Source organism: Desmodus rotundus, chromosome 5, assembly GCF_022682495.2.
Source record: "Desmodus rotundus isolate HL8 chromosome 5, HLdesRot8A.1, whole genome shotgun sequence".
In the NCBI taxonomy this organism is placed as follows: Eukaryota; Metazoa; Chordata; class Mammalia; order Chiroptera; family Phyllostomidae; genus Desmodus; species Desmodus rotundus.
Window position 1 is genome coordinate 91,078,224 of NC_071391.1, and position 16,359 is coordinate 91,094,582.

The 16,359-nt window shown below is 37.3% G+C and overlaps 1 protein-coding gene across 9 annotated transcripts in view; it reads right to left on the reverse strand.

The window, feature by feature from the left end:
- The window catches only part of ARHGEF12 (Rho guanine nucleotide exchange factor 12), a 278,370-nt gene that overhangs the window by 11,206 nt on the left and 250,805 nt on the right, over positions 1-16,359 (reverse strand). For all 9 annotated transcript variants that reach the window (XM_024569579.4, XM_024569576.4, XM_024569577.4 and 6 more), the window contains 6 exons: positions 15,838-15,952; positions 7,713-7,813; positions 4,741-4,818; positions 3,302-3,377; positions 1,392-1,559; positions 57-144 (listed from right to left, as the gene is read on the reverse strand). In XM_024569579.4, coding sequence (XP_024425347.2) covers positions 57-144; positions 1,392-1,559; positions 3,302-3,377; positions 4,741-4,818; positions 7,713-7,813; positions 15,838-15,952 — 626 coding nt within the window. The remainder of the gene's footprint in view (positions 1-56; positions 145-1,391; positions 1,560-3,301; positions 3,378-4,740; positions 4,819-7,712; positions 7,814-15,837; positions 15,953-16,359) is intronic.

The window sequence follows — 16,359 nt, forward strand, 5'->3', positions numbered from 1 at the left end:
TCACCCCAGTAAATTTAATTAAAAAATAGAGCAAGGTAGCTATATCTAATACATACACAGTCTTTTCAGAAACTGTCTGTGCCACCAGTTCATAAATTTGAGCTCCATTGTCTGACATGGAAATGACGAAAAAAGCTTTGTTATCTAGAAAAAAAATAAGACAAAATTTACTCTCATAATATGACCTACAGAGGCATTTTCCAGGGTCCTGGTATTATTGTGCATCTAATCCAAGTAAAGGTTACATATGTTCACTTTGTAAACTTGTGCTTACTTTGTAAAAATTCACCAAGCTATATACTTAAAATAACATACTGTATGTTATACTGTATTTATTATACTTCAATAAAGCAAAGATTATAAAAACTAGCACTGATTCCACAGTAACTTATTAGAAACAAAAAGTCAAAGTACCTAAGTTCCTGAACTAAACACTATGATTCTTTGGCAATTATTTTGAATTGGCCTTTTGCTAAAGAGTTAGTTAATAATATTCAGTGGGTATTAGAGAACAGAGGTCATAAATTTTCCCTGCCATCATGGAACTAATGAGCTTTAAAAGAGATCTCTGGACAAAGAACATATACACATAAGTCATAGACATGGACAATAGCGTGGGGATGGACAGAGGGAAGGGGGTTGAGGGATGAGTGGGGAGGCAGGCAAAGTGGGGGGAAATGGGGACATCTGTAACAATGTCAACAATATATTAATTTAAAAGGGATTTCATTGTTAATATAACTAATACATAATTTGCTACCTTAAACTGATTTCAAAAACCCAAACTATACCTACATCTTCAGGTTTTGCTTTTTGCCTTCTTCCCCCCACCAAATCAAAAAACATACCACTCTAATAAGTCTTTTCACGGGGATTATCTCCCAATTTACTATTTTCATTGATGTCTATCAATAACTTAACATGGAATAAAGATCAAAGTAATATGCAAAAAATTTTCAAATGTAGAAAATTACTCAGAGTCTAGGTGTCCTAATTAGGGAGTATAAACACTTAATTCACTTTTTTTTTTTAAAGATTTTATTTATTTATTTTTAGAAAGAGGGAAGGGAGAGAGAAAGAGAGGAGAGAAATATCAGTGTGTGGTTGCCTCTCACATGGCTCCCACTGGACACCTGGTCTGCAACCCAGGCATGTGCCCTGAATGGGAATTGAACCGGCAACCCTTTGATTCATAGCCAGAATTCAATCCACCGAGCCATACCAGCCAGGGTTTAATTTACTTTATAAGCAGTAAATAAATTTCATTTAACTTGTATAAGAATATAAAAAGAAAAAACTTTATGGCAGTTGTGCTACTTACATAACACTGAATATCTTACAGAATTTTACAATGAAACTGAGGGTTAGTATCATTCAGCAGACATACTTACCTGTTGCCACTTGTCGAACCAACACTGTATTCAACTTAATGACAGGGCTAAATGTGTGTTTGCTATCAGCTGTAGATGCCAGAATCTTACTATGACACCTTAACACCAGTCTATCATCCTGCTTTTGTAACAATACAAGAATGTCTTCCAAAAGCAATGTATATAGATCTAGAAATAAAAAAATAGGAAAAGGTGATTAGTATGGAAACTGAAATGTGTTTTATGAACTTTATAATAATTCAACAGAGAACTTTTCTGTTAAATCTAGTATATTTTAGTAATTGACTTGTTACTGTATTTTTATTTATTGTTGTTCAGTTAAAATTGTCCCTCCTTTTTCCCCATTGGTCACCCTTACCCCGTAGCCCCACACCCAAAGTCAATAACCAACCCGCCCCACTCCCTGTCATTGTCTGTGCCCAAGAGTCTTCTATTCACGTTCCTTTGCTTGCCCATTCCCCTTCATTCCACCATTATACCCCTTCTCCCTCCCCTCTGGACACTGTCCGTTTGTTCTTTATTTCCAAGTCTCTGGTTCTACTCTGTTCATTTGTTTGTTCTGTTGGTTAGGTTCCACTTATAGGTGAGACCACATGGTATTTGTCTTTCACCACCTAACTTACTTCACTTAGCATAATGCTCTCCAGTTCCAACCAATCTGTCATAAAGAGTAGGAGTTCCTCCTTTCTTTCTGTTGCGTAGTATTCCATTGTGTAAATGTATCATAGTTTTTTGATCTACTCATCTACTGATGGGGCACTGAGGCTGTTTCCAGCTCTTGGCTACTGTAAATAGCGCTGCTATGAACATTGAGGTGCACAGGTTCTTTTGAATTGGTGATTCAGGATTCTTAGGGTATAGTTCAGGCAGTGGGATCGCTGGATCAAAAGGCAGTTCCATCTTTAGTTTTTTGAGGAAATTCCATACTGTTTTCCACAGTGGCTACACCAGTTTGCATTTCCACCAGTCTACTAGGATTCCCTTTTCTCCACAACCTCGCCAGCACTTGTTGTTTGTAGATTTGTTAATGATGGCCATTCTGATCGGTGTGAAGTGGTATCTCACTGTGGTTTCAATGTGCATCTCTGTGATGGCTAGTGATGTTAGGCATCCTTTCTCATGTCTATGGGCCATCTGTATGTCCTCCTTGAAGAAGTGTCTGTTCAGGTGTTTTGCCCATTTTTTAATTGGATTGATTGTCTCCCTGGTGTGGAGTCATGTGAATTCTTTACATATTTTGGAGGCCAAACCCTTGTCCGAGATATCAATGGCAAATATGTTTTCCCATGTGGTTGGTTCTCTTTCCATTCTGCTGGTGTTTTCTTAGCCATGTAGAAACTTTTTAGTTTCATGTAGTCCCAGTTGTTTATTCTTTCCTTATATTCCTTGCCCTAGGGGACATATCAGTGAAAATATCGCTGCGTGGGATATCTGAAATTTTTCTGCCTATGTTTTCCTCTAGGACTTTTATGGTGTCACGACTTATATTGAAGTGTTTTATCCATCTTGAGTTTATTTTGGTGTATGGTATAAGTTGGTGGTCTAGTTTCATTCATTTTTATTGTATTACAATATTACACTAAAGTGTTAGTCTGTGACTGTTAAATGAAAAGTAGTGGTTCCTCAAACAATAGTTTTAGATTTAGTAATCTAAAGAAAGATCATTCAAATACAAGAATGATGGAGATAGAATCATGACAAAAGTTTTCTGCTTCATCCCTCGATGAGTATGTAACATTTCACATGTAACAAAGTCACATAAGCGTATCTTCTGTAAATGCATAAATAACACAAAGTAGCATTGTTCACTGTTTTATAAATGAAAATGGTGAATGGTTATCTCTTCTAAGAAACTTTCCCACTCTTTTCCTTTCTTCAGTCTCCCCGAAATTAACAGATATTTGACCTACCAATAGTTTTATCTCTATTCACCTTCCAAACCAATGGCCCTTCATGAATCATCTTCCTTTTTGTTAAATCCAAATTCTGTCAAAATAAAAAGAATTATATAAATTATTTCCATGCGTTTAGTGGGGTAGTATTTCACACAGTCTCTTTTCAAGAAATTGGTGAAAATTTTATTATTACCATGTAAATTACTATTATTATTGGTATCTCTCAACTACTGACATAAAAAGCAAGTTACAGTAAACTGCATACAAGTTTCTAAAAAGGAAAAGAATCTTGGGAAACATTCAGGAGTACTGTCTTCTAAATCTCACTGTAAATAGATGATATTAGCTTATAAAAATAAAGCAGTATTTGTCTTTCACTAACTGGCTTATTCCACTTAGCATAATAATCTCCAGGTCCATCCATGCTGTTACAAAAGGTAAGAGTTCCTTCTTTTTTTACGATTTCACTTATATGTGGAATCTAATGAACAAAATAAACTAACCAACAATAGAAACAAGAGGCATTGATACTGGAACTGAGAGCTGTCAAGAGGGAAGAAGGGAGGGGGGGCTGGATGGTAGAAGGTAAAGGGATTAGCCAAAGAACATGTATGTATAATCCATAGACACAGACAATAGTGTAGTGATGGCCAGAGGGAAGGAGGGTGGGGGAAGGAGGTGGGCAAAGGGTAGGGAAAATGGGGACATTTGTAATAGTGTAAACAATACAAATAAGGTAAAAAAATAAAGCTGTAAATATTAAGCCACCAGATTCTCAACCCACCGCTTAATTTTTTATATATAACTAGATGCGGATAATGCATAGTTTATTTGTAATAGGGCTCTAAGTTCCAGGCTCTAGTTCCAAAGAAACTTCTAAGGAATGGCATTTATGAAAAGTCCAGAAAGTACTCGGGCTTGATCTAAATATTAATAACGTAGTAAGAGAATCATCTTGTAGTATAAGTAGCTCTAGAAAAACCTCATTTTATGGTCAGGGCTAAGCACATTAGTATGCTTTTTGATAAGCTGTTATATATGACACAGAAGTCTATTTTAACAGCCACCAATTTGCCAAAACAACTACCTAGCACAATACAGCCACCAGTACAAGAAAGAGTTAAAAGTTTAAGTAGTTGTTAATAGAAAAGCCTCATATGCTAGTAGTGACAATTAATAAAGTTCCCATAGTAAACAGCCCTATTCTTATTCACACTATACAACACAATAAATTAAACTTAGTAAGTAATGTTCTTTAGCCTCCTGTAAATTTCTATCACAAAACAGTCTCACAGAAATATTCCTTTAGTGAAAGACTAAAGTAATCTTCACACAGATGAGACATTTAATGGAAGAACTTATTCAGGTAATGTATGTTCCCACTGAGATGTTAATTACCTGCCAGGTCTTTAGTAAATTTTATTTTTTAAAATAATTATTAGACCATCTCTCACCCTGAGCTCTTCAACGTTTGGGTACTCTGACAACTTCAGATTGGAAGTATCAAGGCGACGCTGATAATCTTCTAAACGCTGAAAATTAGACAGGATAGAGCAAAGATTACTGCTTTGGGTATCAGTGACCTTCCCACTCCAAAATCAAATGGACGTTTTTTAACCTACATTTTACAGAGCTCTTTGCCATACTGGGCAAAACTGACAGCACACACTTTTTTAAAACACTCCTTCCCTTGGTTTTGAAAACTCTCCTAGCTTTTGCCTTACATCTTTGGCTCTGCTTTCTCAATCTTTTCAAATTCACTGGCCTCTAACTAGCTTGTATTTATTTTCTGAATATGTAAATCATGTACACGGTACAAAATTCAGAAGGTAATGTAAGGCACACAATAAATAAAGTAAGTTTCCCTCCAACCCTGTTCTTTTGCCTCCCCACCCCCAATTTCCTCTAAAGGAATACCCATTTCTTTGGTAGTCTATGACAAAAATTCTAACCAGACAGAATATACATGTATACTTGTCTCTTCATGTTATGTGTATATATCCTTCAACAAAAAAGATATGGTAGCATAATAAATTTATATACACATTTTTCTATGTATGTGTATCACTCACCAATACATCTTGAAGATTGTTCCACATTAGTACATATATAGAGAGAGCTGTCTCATTTTTTAAATGGCTCCATGGTATTTAATTCTGAAATGAGCTATATAGCTTATTTAACTACATCTTACTGATGGACATGTAGGTTACTTCAAATTTTCTCCTATAACAAACAATACTGCAATAAAATGGCCTTAAACATATATTTTTGTACACAAGTGTAAATATACCTGTAGGATAGATTTTTAAAGGAAGAACTGTTAGATCAAAGGGTATGTGTATTTGACCCAGATTATAAGTTGCCAAATACACAGAAAAGTTTGAATGTGTATACTGAATACCCATATACCCACCACCTACATTCAATAATTAACATTTGCTGTATTTGTTTTGTCATGTATTCATCCATCTAGTCATCCCTCTATCCACCAATCCATCTTATATTTTGGATGCATTTCAAAATAAGTTACAGACATAAGCACACTTCACCTTTAAACATTTTAGCATTCCTGTAATTAACAAGAGATCAATAATTGTTTATAGTTCTTTTTATAAAGTAAAATTTACACAGTGAAAAAAATGCACTAATTTTAGATGTACCTTTCCATGAGTTTTTACAAATGCATGTATGCCTGTGCAATCAAACTCCATCACCCTCATACTTTTTCCTAATTAATATCTGTCCAAAATCCCCAGTGACAACTATTTTTCTGATTTTTTCCCACTATACATTAGTAGTCTGTTCTAGAAGTTTATGTAAGTAAAATTATATGTACATATTCTTTTGTGTCTGTTTTTTTTTTTTCATTCAGCATGTTTGTAAGATTCATCCATGTTGTTTATATCAGTGAGTCATTCTTTTTTATTGCTGGTATAATTCTCATTTATGATTATACCACATTTGGTTTATGTTATAAACATTCCCGTAAAAGTCTCTGGGCATATAGCTTCATTTCTCTTGGGAATAACTAGGAACAGAATTGCTGGGTCAAAAGGTAGATGTATGAATATGTGTATTTTTAATTTAGATAAGTTTTGCCAAATTGCCCATTGGGGGTTTATTATTTTATACTCCAAACACTACATTTTGAAGTATCTGTTTTCCTACAGCCTCACCAATAGAGCTGTCATCATACTCAGTTCCTAAGAAATTATATCCAGGTCTATGGATTTAGTAAGCCTCTATATGCTCACTATCTTATACTTTTATTTTTCAGTATAGTCCTCTTAGAGGTGAGTACATGTAGCCAATTGTTTACTGTACATTTTCACCTGATATTGCACACTGAACTCATAATCCTCCCCACATATCTGGGGCTTCTCCACTCATCCTGTTCATCCAAATGTGCAAGCCAGAGACATTGGATTTATTCCTGACATCAATTCTCTTCAAATCCTTCTCTAAATCAGGCACCAAGTCCTGTCAATTTTATCTTTGAAGTATTTTTTAAATTTCTGCACTTCCCTAAGCCACCATCATCTATCCTAGACTGCTCAAAGAGTCCTAAGTGAGCTCTTTCATCCACTCTCTTCCCTCTTCAATTAATTTTTCATAGAGTAAATGAGTGGTACTTAGAAATGAAAAACCTGAACATGCCGCTCCTTGACTATAATGAATTCCCAGTGCTCTTACAATAAAAACCAAAATCTTTAACATGGTCTACAGGGCTTTGTATGATTTGGCCGTAGCCTACTGTATCTCATTTCATATCACTATGACTTTGCATTTAGGCCTGATAAACACTAATCTAATCTTTCAGTTCCTCAAACAAGGAATGCTTTTTTACCCTAAGACTTTTCTACATACTGTTCCCTCTACCTGTAAGGTTGCTCATTTCTACATTATTTTATTTCATTCCATCCTTCAAACTCATCCTTCAGAGCTTGGCTTAAATGTCAGTTCCTCAGGAAGCTTACTCTGATGGCCACTACCTAACATCCTCAAACTAAATTAGCCCTGTCCCTCAGCATCCTGAAATTCTCCTTCATGGCATCCATCACAACTGATATAAAATACTGAATACCTGCACTATAATCTGTTCAATGCTGTTCCATCCTGCTAGAAAACAAGCTCAGTGGAGGCAATTATTATACTCATTTTTTTCCAACTACTCTATACCCTACACTCAGCATACAACAAGATGCTGCATAAATATCTGTTGAATGAATGAGCAAACAAGCAACTAGAGATGCTCAAAAAAGTCAAATACAACTCTGATGTTCTATCACAAATTGATACAGACTCACATACTATATGAATAGTTAACAAATGTCCACCTTTCAATTATTATTTCACAGATTCCAAGAAACACTAATTTAATATTCTTACTACGTCACCCAGTATCCTGCTTTTCCCTTCTTACCTGCTTGTTTTCTGCCTCCTTGACAGCCTGATTTACATAATTTAAGATCCGACGACAATGATCTGCAGCTTTCTTCACCTTCTCCCTTTCCATTGGCCACTCTAAATAAGGGCAAGAAATCAAAAATGGAAAATGGAGGATATCAGGAAAAAAAAGGTATCATACATAACATTTTATTTGAACAGTTAGAAGAACATACTAAGATCCTGAATATTGTTATACCAAGATAACAGTGATGGAAGAATCTCAATTCAGGTAGTCTTTGGACATGTGAAACTACTTATGACAGTACTTTAAAACATAAATACTAATCTTTAAAAAGAAATCATAGTATAGGAACCCAACACAAGGAGAGATGTTTTACATCAAGTATCAAGTATCAAGCATCATCAATGTTACACATTCCAGGGAGTCGGTCTCATTCACATTGCAAGCAATATAAATGAGAGTCCTCCCCACTAAAATATCACAGTGCACAGCCTACATGATTATGTACAGTGCACCCGTTAAGCAATTTTTGAACGATAATACAAAATAATTCCAAATAACTCCAAAATAATTTAAAATAATTCCAAATAACTCCAAAGTAAGTTTCTTTGAATTTGAAATTAGATTTATAGAAATAAAATAAGATTAGAAAATCTGTATCATTAAAAGAAGATAAAATTCGGCCCTGCCTGGTGTGGGTTAGTTAGTTGGAGCATTGTCCCGTACACCAAAAAGTTGGGGGTGCCATTCCTGGTCGGGGCACATACCTAGGTAGTGGCCCCAGTCAGGGCACGTATGGGAGGCAACAAATTGATGTCTCTCTCTCTCTCCCCACCTCCTTCTCACTCTTTCTCTAAAATCAATAAACAGGTTAAGAATAGGTGGGAGCTGAGCCTACGTGCTCATGTACTCAACTGGGACACTTAGCCCATCTTCCAAAAAACAAAGTGAACAGCCAACAGAATCTCAGCTGAAATGAAGTTTGGAAGCCAAAGTGTACAGAAGACCCTTAAAAAAGGGCAGTAAGGAGGATTCACAGAGCAATGGGAAGGTCCCTGGGCCTGGCACATGAGACTGTGACTACCACGGGTACATTGGAGGAGAGTGGGGTCAGTGACAGCAGCCTACAGGCTCCCTCTCCTCCCACAGAGGGGAAGTCCCAGACCCATGCCAGGAGAGAGACATGCACACATACAGGAACAATGCGTCCAGTGGGGTAAACTAAGTGGGGTGGGGGGGAAGTAGCAAGCGACACACAGCCAGCAGAGTACCCAGACTGGGTCTGTGGTCACTGCTTGGGACATTGCCAGAGAATTTGGGGGATCCTGGTTGACACCTGGGAGCTGGGAGAGGAGGTGGGCTGCAACTGGGTGTGACCAAATAGAACTCTGGATCTGACAGAGGGTTGGACTGTGTGGCAAGCTGTGGAGTGCCTCAGTGCAGCAACAGCGCTCAAAGAGACTTTTTGCAAAAGGAGAACTGAGGTGCTCAAGTGCAGGGACCTCAAACTTGCCCAGCTAGCAAAGAGGGAGGCATGGGGGCGCGATTTGCTCCCACTCAGGAAACCTCATGGACTGATCAAAAGGGTGCAAAATGAGGTGGCTTATCAGCGATGGATAGGTGCAAATGCTCGGTGAAGAGTACAGGATGCACAGTACTTGGAGGGCCTGGGCTGGAAACTCGGCACCTCTGACTATAGTAGCCCAGAGTGAGCCACCATCCTTGCAGAACCACAGCAAAGGAAAAAATGTAGCCCAGCTCCCCTCTGCCTGCAGGAAACTGGAAGATCTGCAAAACTGACTGGGCAGGCTTTTTTTTTTTTCCTGTCAACTGTAAGACCTGGACAGGAGAGGCAGATCAAAAAATAAGTCAGAAGGCGAACACCAACAGCTGAGACAAATTTCACTTTGCTTTTCAGTAGAACTTGCATGTTTTTAAAAAAAGTTTCTCTTACTTCTTTACATTTAGTTTTTTTGTTCTGTTTTTTTATTCTCCCTTTCATGTTGTATTTTCATTTTTTTCTTTCACTTCACTTATATTCCAAATAACGTGCTACTCTTGGTCTTGTACTTTTTATTCTTTTTATTTAGATTATATATTTCTTATCACACTATTATTATTCCAAATCCAACAGAACACCCTTCCCTGGTCTTAATGCATATCGCCACCTTCCTGGAATTATCGTTGCTGTAAATTTTATTTTCTCTCACACTATGCCAAGTTTCTATCCCCTACTCTCACCAGCTCTCCTCCATATAACCTCACATATGTGTTTTTCTTTCTTAAGTCAGCTCCCATTCTTTTCCCCCTGTAATAAGAGTCATCTCTTTTCTACCTTTTATAAATAGTGGCTAGTTGGGTGAAATACCACGTTTATAGAAAGGAAAAAGGAGAAATTACAAATGACACCACAAAAATACAAAGGATTGTTAAGAGATTACTACGAACAACTCTATACCAAAAAATATGAAAATCTGGGTGAAATGGACAAATTTCTAGAAATATAATCTTCCAAAACTGAATAAAGAACCATAAAGCCTGAACAGACAGATAATTGCTGGTGAAATTCAAGCAGCAATCAAAAAACTCCACCCGCAGAGAATACCTGGACCACACAGTTTCACAGGAGAATTTGACAAACCATTTAAGAAGATCTAACCCCTATCCTTCTCAGAGTATTCCAAAAATGATTCCAGGGAAAATTCCCAGCTCCTTTATAAGGACTGCACTATCCTAATCCCAAAACCAGATAAAGAAACAACAAAAAAAGAAAACTGCAGGTTGATATCACTGATGAACACAGACACTAAAATCCTGAACAAAATATTGGCAAATCGCATCCCATAACACATTAAACGATCATACACCATGACCAAGTGGGATTCATCTCAAGAATTCAAGGATGGTACACTATTTGCATATCAATAAATATAATACCTCACAGAAACAAAAGACAAAAATCACATGATCATATCAATAGATGCAGGAAAGCATCTGATAATGTACAGAAACCATCTATGATAAAAACACTCAGCAAAGTGGGAGTATAAGGAACATACTTCAACATAATAAAGGCCATATACGAGAAACTTATAGCCAACATCATACTCAATGGGCAAAAACTTAGAGCTTTCCCACTAAGATCAGGAACAAGAGAAGGATGTCTGCTTTTACCACTTGTAATATTGTAAGTCCTAGCCACAACAATTAGACAACAAAAAGAAATAAAAGGCATCCAAATGGGAAAGGAGGAAGCAGAACTGTCATTGTTTGCAGATGACATGATGGTGTACATAGAAAACCCTATCTACGTCTGCAAAAAACTATTCGACCTAATAAGTGAACTTGGCAAAACAGTGGGATTCAAAGTAAGTATTCAGAAAGTGAAGGCATTTTGCATACTAAAGATGAAATACCAGAAACAGAAATTAGGAAAATAATCCCTATTGCTATAGCAACAAGAAAATAATGTACTTAGGAATAAACCTACCAAGGAGGTGAAAGAACTTTACTCAGAAAACTAAACAACATTGAAAATAGAAATTAAGAAAGACACAAATAAATGTAAGCAATTACCATTCTCATGGGTTGGAAGAATTATCATCATCGAATGTCCATATGGCCTCTAAAAATCTACAGATTCAATGCAATCCTTATCAAAATGATATAATGACATATTTCAGAGATACAGAATAAACACTTGAAAAATTTATATGGAACCATAAATGACCCTGAATAGCTGCAGCCATTTTGAGAAAGAAGAACAAAGTAGGAGGGATCACAGTATCTGACATCACAATATATTATAAGGCCAAAGTAATCAAAACACTATGGTTCTGGCATTTAAGAACAGACACATAGATCAATAAAATAGAATAGAGACCTCAGAAGTAAACCCGCGTCTTTATGGACAATTAATATTCAACAAAAGGAGCAGAAGCGTAAAATGGAGTAAAAATAGCCTCTTCAACAAATGGCATTGGGATATCTGGACAGCTATATACAAAGAAATGAAACTCGACTACCAACTTACACCATACATAAAAATAAACTCAAGGTGGATAAAAAACTTATATATAAGTCACACCATAAAAGTCCTAGAGGAAAACATAGGCAGGAAAATTTCATATATTCCACGCAGCAATATTTTCACCAATATGTCCTCTAGAGCAAGGGACATAAAGGAAAGAATAAACAAATGGGACCTCATCAAAATAAAAAGCTTCTGCACGGCTAAAGAAAACATCAGCAAAATGAAAAGGGAACCAACTGTATGGGAAAATATATTTGCCTGTGATAACTCACACAAGGGGATGATCTGCAAAATATATAAAGAAATCATATGACTCCACTCCAGGAAGACAAACAACCCAATTAAAAAATGGGCAAAGCACCTGAACATACGCTTCTCCAAGGAGGACACACAGAGGGCCCAGAGACATATGAAAGGATGTTCAGCATCACTAGCTATTAGAGAGATGCAAATTTAAACCACAATGAGATAGCACTACACATAGATCAGAATGGCCATCATAAACAAATCAACAAACAAGTGCTGGCGAGGTTGTGGAGAAAAGGGAACCCTAGTACACTGTTGGTGGGAATGCAGACTGGTGCAGGCACTGTGGAAAACAGTATGGAATTTCCTCAAAAAACTAAATAGGAACTGTCTTTTGACCTGGCAATTCCACTGCTGGGATTATACCCTAAGAATCCTGAAACAGCAATTCAAAAGAATCTATGCAACCCAACGCTCATAATAATGCCATTTACAATAGCCAAGTGCTGCCAACAGTCTAAGTGCCCATCAGTTAATGAATGGGTCAAAAAACTTGGTACATTTACACAATGGAATAGTACACAGCAGAAAGAAAGAACTCCTATCCTTCATGACAGCATGGATGGACCTACAGAGTATTATGCTAAGTGAAATAAGCCAGTTGGTGAAAGACAAATACCATATGATCTCACCTATAAGATGAACCTAATCAACAAAACAAACAAGCAAGCCAAATATAACCAGAGACACGGAAATAAAGAACAAAGTGACAATGATCAGAGGGGTTGGGGGAGGAGGATAATGGGGAAAAGAAAGGGGAAGTGTCATCAAGGAACATGTATAATGGACCAATGGACGAAGACAATGGGGATGTCGGAGGACTGAAGGTGGGAGATGGGTGTGGGCAGGGTCGGGGACAGTAATGGGAGAAAATGGGGACAACTGTAATTGTACAATAATAAAAAAAGCAAAAAAATAAAATCAATACACAAATTTAAAAAATTAAAAATGAATAAATAAAACATGAAATTTGCCACAATATGATGGGTTACACTGATGTATACAATGTAAATACCAAAATGAGAATATTCAAAATTACAATCCTCCAAACATAGTCTAACTATAATGAATAGATATACTAAAATATAAAAATCATGCTTATGAGTGTTTTCAAATTCTGAGGCATAAGAGTTTACATAGAATTATTAATGAAAATTAATTATAACAGCCTAAAGCTCAATTGTAAAATTCAGTACTTATTTTAACTTTTTTAAGTATATTGTACTGAGTATCCTATTACAGTTGTCCCATTTTTCCATCCTTTATCCCCTTCAACCCCGGACCCCTATACCCTCCTGCATTTCACCCTACCCCTTAGTTTATGTCCATGGGTCATATATGTATGTTCTTTGGCTTCTCCATTTCCTATACAATTCTTAACTACCCCGTATCTACTTTGTACCTATGAATTATGCTTATTTCCTGTACCCTTTTCCCCATTCTCCCCCCTTCTCCTCCCTGCTGATAACCCTCCAGGTTATCTCCATTTCTGTGATTTTGTTCCTGTTCTAATTGTTTACTTAGTTTTTGATTTTGTTTTGTAGGTTTAGTTGTTGATAGTTGTGTGTTTGTTTTACTGTTTATAATTTTGATCTTTTTCTTAGGTAAGTAAGTCCATTTAACACTTCATATAATGAGGGCTTGGTGATGAACTCTTTTAACTTGACCTTATCTGCGAAGCACTTGATCTGCCCTTCCATTCTAAATGATAGCTTTGCTGGAAAGACAAATCTTGGAGGTAGGTCCTTGCCTTTCATGAATTTAAATACTTCCTTCCAGCCCCTTCTTGCCTGTAAGGTTTCTATGGAGAAATCAGCTGATAGTCTTCTGGGAACTCCTTTGTAGGTAACTGTCTCCTTTCCTCTTGCTGCTTTTAAGATTCTCTCCTTATCTTTAATCTTGGGTAACTTAATTATGATGAGTCTTGTGTTCCTCCTTGGGTCCAACTTCTTTGGGACTCTCTGAGCTTCCTGGACTTTCTGGAAGTCTATTTCCTTCACTAGACTGGGGAAGTGTTCCTTCATTATTTTTTCAAATAAGTTCTCAATTTTTGCTCTTCCTCTTCTGGTACTCCTATGATTTGGATGTTGGAATGTTTTAAAGTTGTCCCAGAGGTTCCTAAACCTCTCCTCATTTTTAAAAATTCTCATTTCTTCATTTTGTTCTGATGGAATGTTTATTTCTTCCTTTTGTTCCAAATAGTTGATTTGAGTCCTGGTTTCCTTTCCTTCACTGTTGGTTCCCTATATATTTTGCTATATTTCACTTTGCATAGCCTTTACTCCCTCCTCTATTTTGTGTCCATGCTCAATCAATTCTGTGAGCATTCTGATTACCAGTGTTTTGAACTCTTCATCCAATAGGTTGGCCATTTCCTCTTTTTCTGGAGTTTTGATCTGTTCTTTCATTTGGACCATATTTCATTGTCTTGGTGCACCTGTTCTGTAGTAAGGGGCAGAGACAGCCCACCTTACTGCATTGTGGCACTGTATGTGGGGGAGGGGTCAGAGAGGGAACAATGCCACTTGTACTACTCTTGCCCTGCTTTCAGTCACTTCCCCCACTACCCACAAGCAAACTGGCCCCTCCGTTGCTCATTCCCTGGTTGGTGAGCTTGTGTACATTCTAGGACCCCGTGGGTCTCTCCAATGAACTGTTCTGTGAGGGTGGCAGTTTCTGCCGCTGCTGCAACCCCCACAGGTTTTTATAGGCAGTGGTTTTGAAGCTTTATTTTCCCAGGCTGGAACCCCAGGTTGCGTGGTCTGTCTCACTCACCAGTTGTTCCTCCCAGCTTATAGGCTCATGAATGTAGGACCACCCTGTCCACCAGCTACCACCTCGCTGGCCTGGTCTGTTGCCTTGCCATGCGTCATCTCTACCCAGCCGCCTGTCACTGCCCCTCCTACCGATCTGGATGAATATTTCTTCTTTAACTCCTTGGTTGTCAGACTTCTATACAGTTCGGTTTTCTGGCAGTTCTGTTTGGTTTTTGTTTTTAAATTGGTTGTTGTCCTTCTGTTGGTTGTTCGAGGAAGCAAAACATATCTACCTATACCTCCATTTTGGCCAGAAGTTCAACATATAGATTTTCTGGAGGTGAGCAGTAGTGTCGCAGATTCTGTGGCAGCAGTGGTAGGGGACAGCCCGGTGGAAGGACTGATGTGCTGGCTGGCTGCAGAGCGGAGCTATGGTCCCAGCACCAGCACCTACAGAGGCAGTGCTGCGCCTCCACTACTTATTTTAACAAACTATAGAAATGATCCCTTAAAGTATAGTCTTCCACTACTTATTTTAAAACGGAAGAGTTAGAATTATAATGCGCTGATCAGCTAGGCTAATGAAAGTACATACACAGATAAAAAACATCTCTTCAACCCAACATTAGCCTTCTTCAAAGGAAATATGATATACGCTAGAGGAAGAATTGGTGAACTTCTATAAAGAGCCAGTAAAAAGTATTTTATAATTTGCAGGCCAAGTGGTCTTTGTCCGAACTACTCAATTCTGCTTTTGTAGTGCAAAAGCACGATGTGTCAACAAACACATGACTATGGTCTACTAAACTTTACAAAAACAGGTGATTAGCTAGATTTGGCCCATGATCCAGATTAACAAACCCTGTGCTAGACTCAATAATGGAGTCCACTATATCAAATATCCTGGAGACTGGATTGAATCTTACTAGAAAATTTTGCTCTACTATTCGGAAACCTCTAGGCACCAGAATGCTGTGACAGAATTTTGTTCTTTTTTTTTTTTTTCTCCCTAAGCTTTTTAATTTCAGTGAATATATTGTACCTGTGTATTTGGCAATATTATCCAATAGAAGAGGGTACTTAGTAAGCCTCTGCATTTGGGTAGGAATGATATCCTTCAGCTGCAGACGACGACAGAGTGGATTACTCTCAGCATCCTAAAATTAAAGTGAAATAAGTGAATTTTAAGTTCTACCATACATTCATCATATAAGTGTCTACAGCAGCATAGTTCTGGTAATCAAATCAAGACTAAAAATATGCCAAAACATACCACTGCCACAATATACTTCTGCTTTCTCTTTTTATCCCTAAACCAATGGCTTCTTTGTTATGTGTTTAAGCAAGGACTGAACGCATTCATAATCAACTCTTAGAATAACTTTCTTGGGATAAAAGTTTTTTCTTAACATATTCAAAAAATCTAGTTACAGTTTCCTATAATTGGCATTCCCACCCAAAACAAATCAGATAATTTGCTGGCTGCCATCCCAAGTAGGCACAATGGGCCACTAGTCTGGATGTAACAGCTCATCTATATCAAGAATCTGAAAACTTCTCAGTA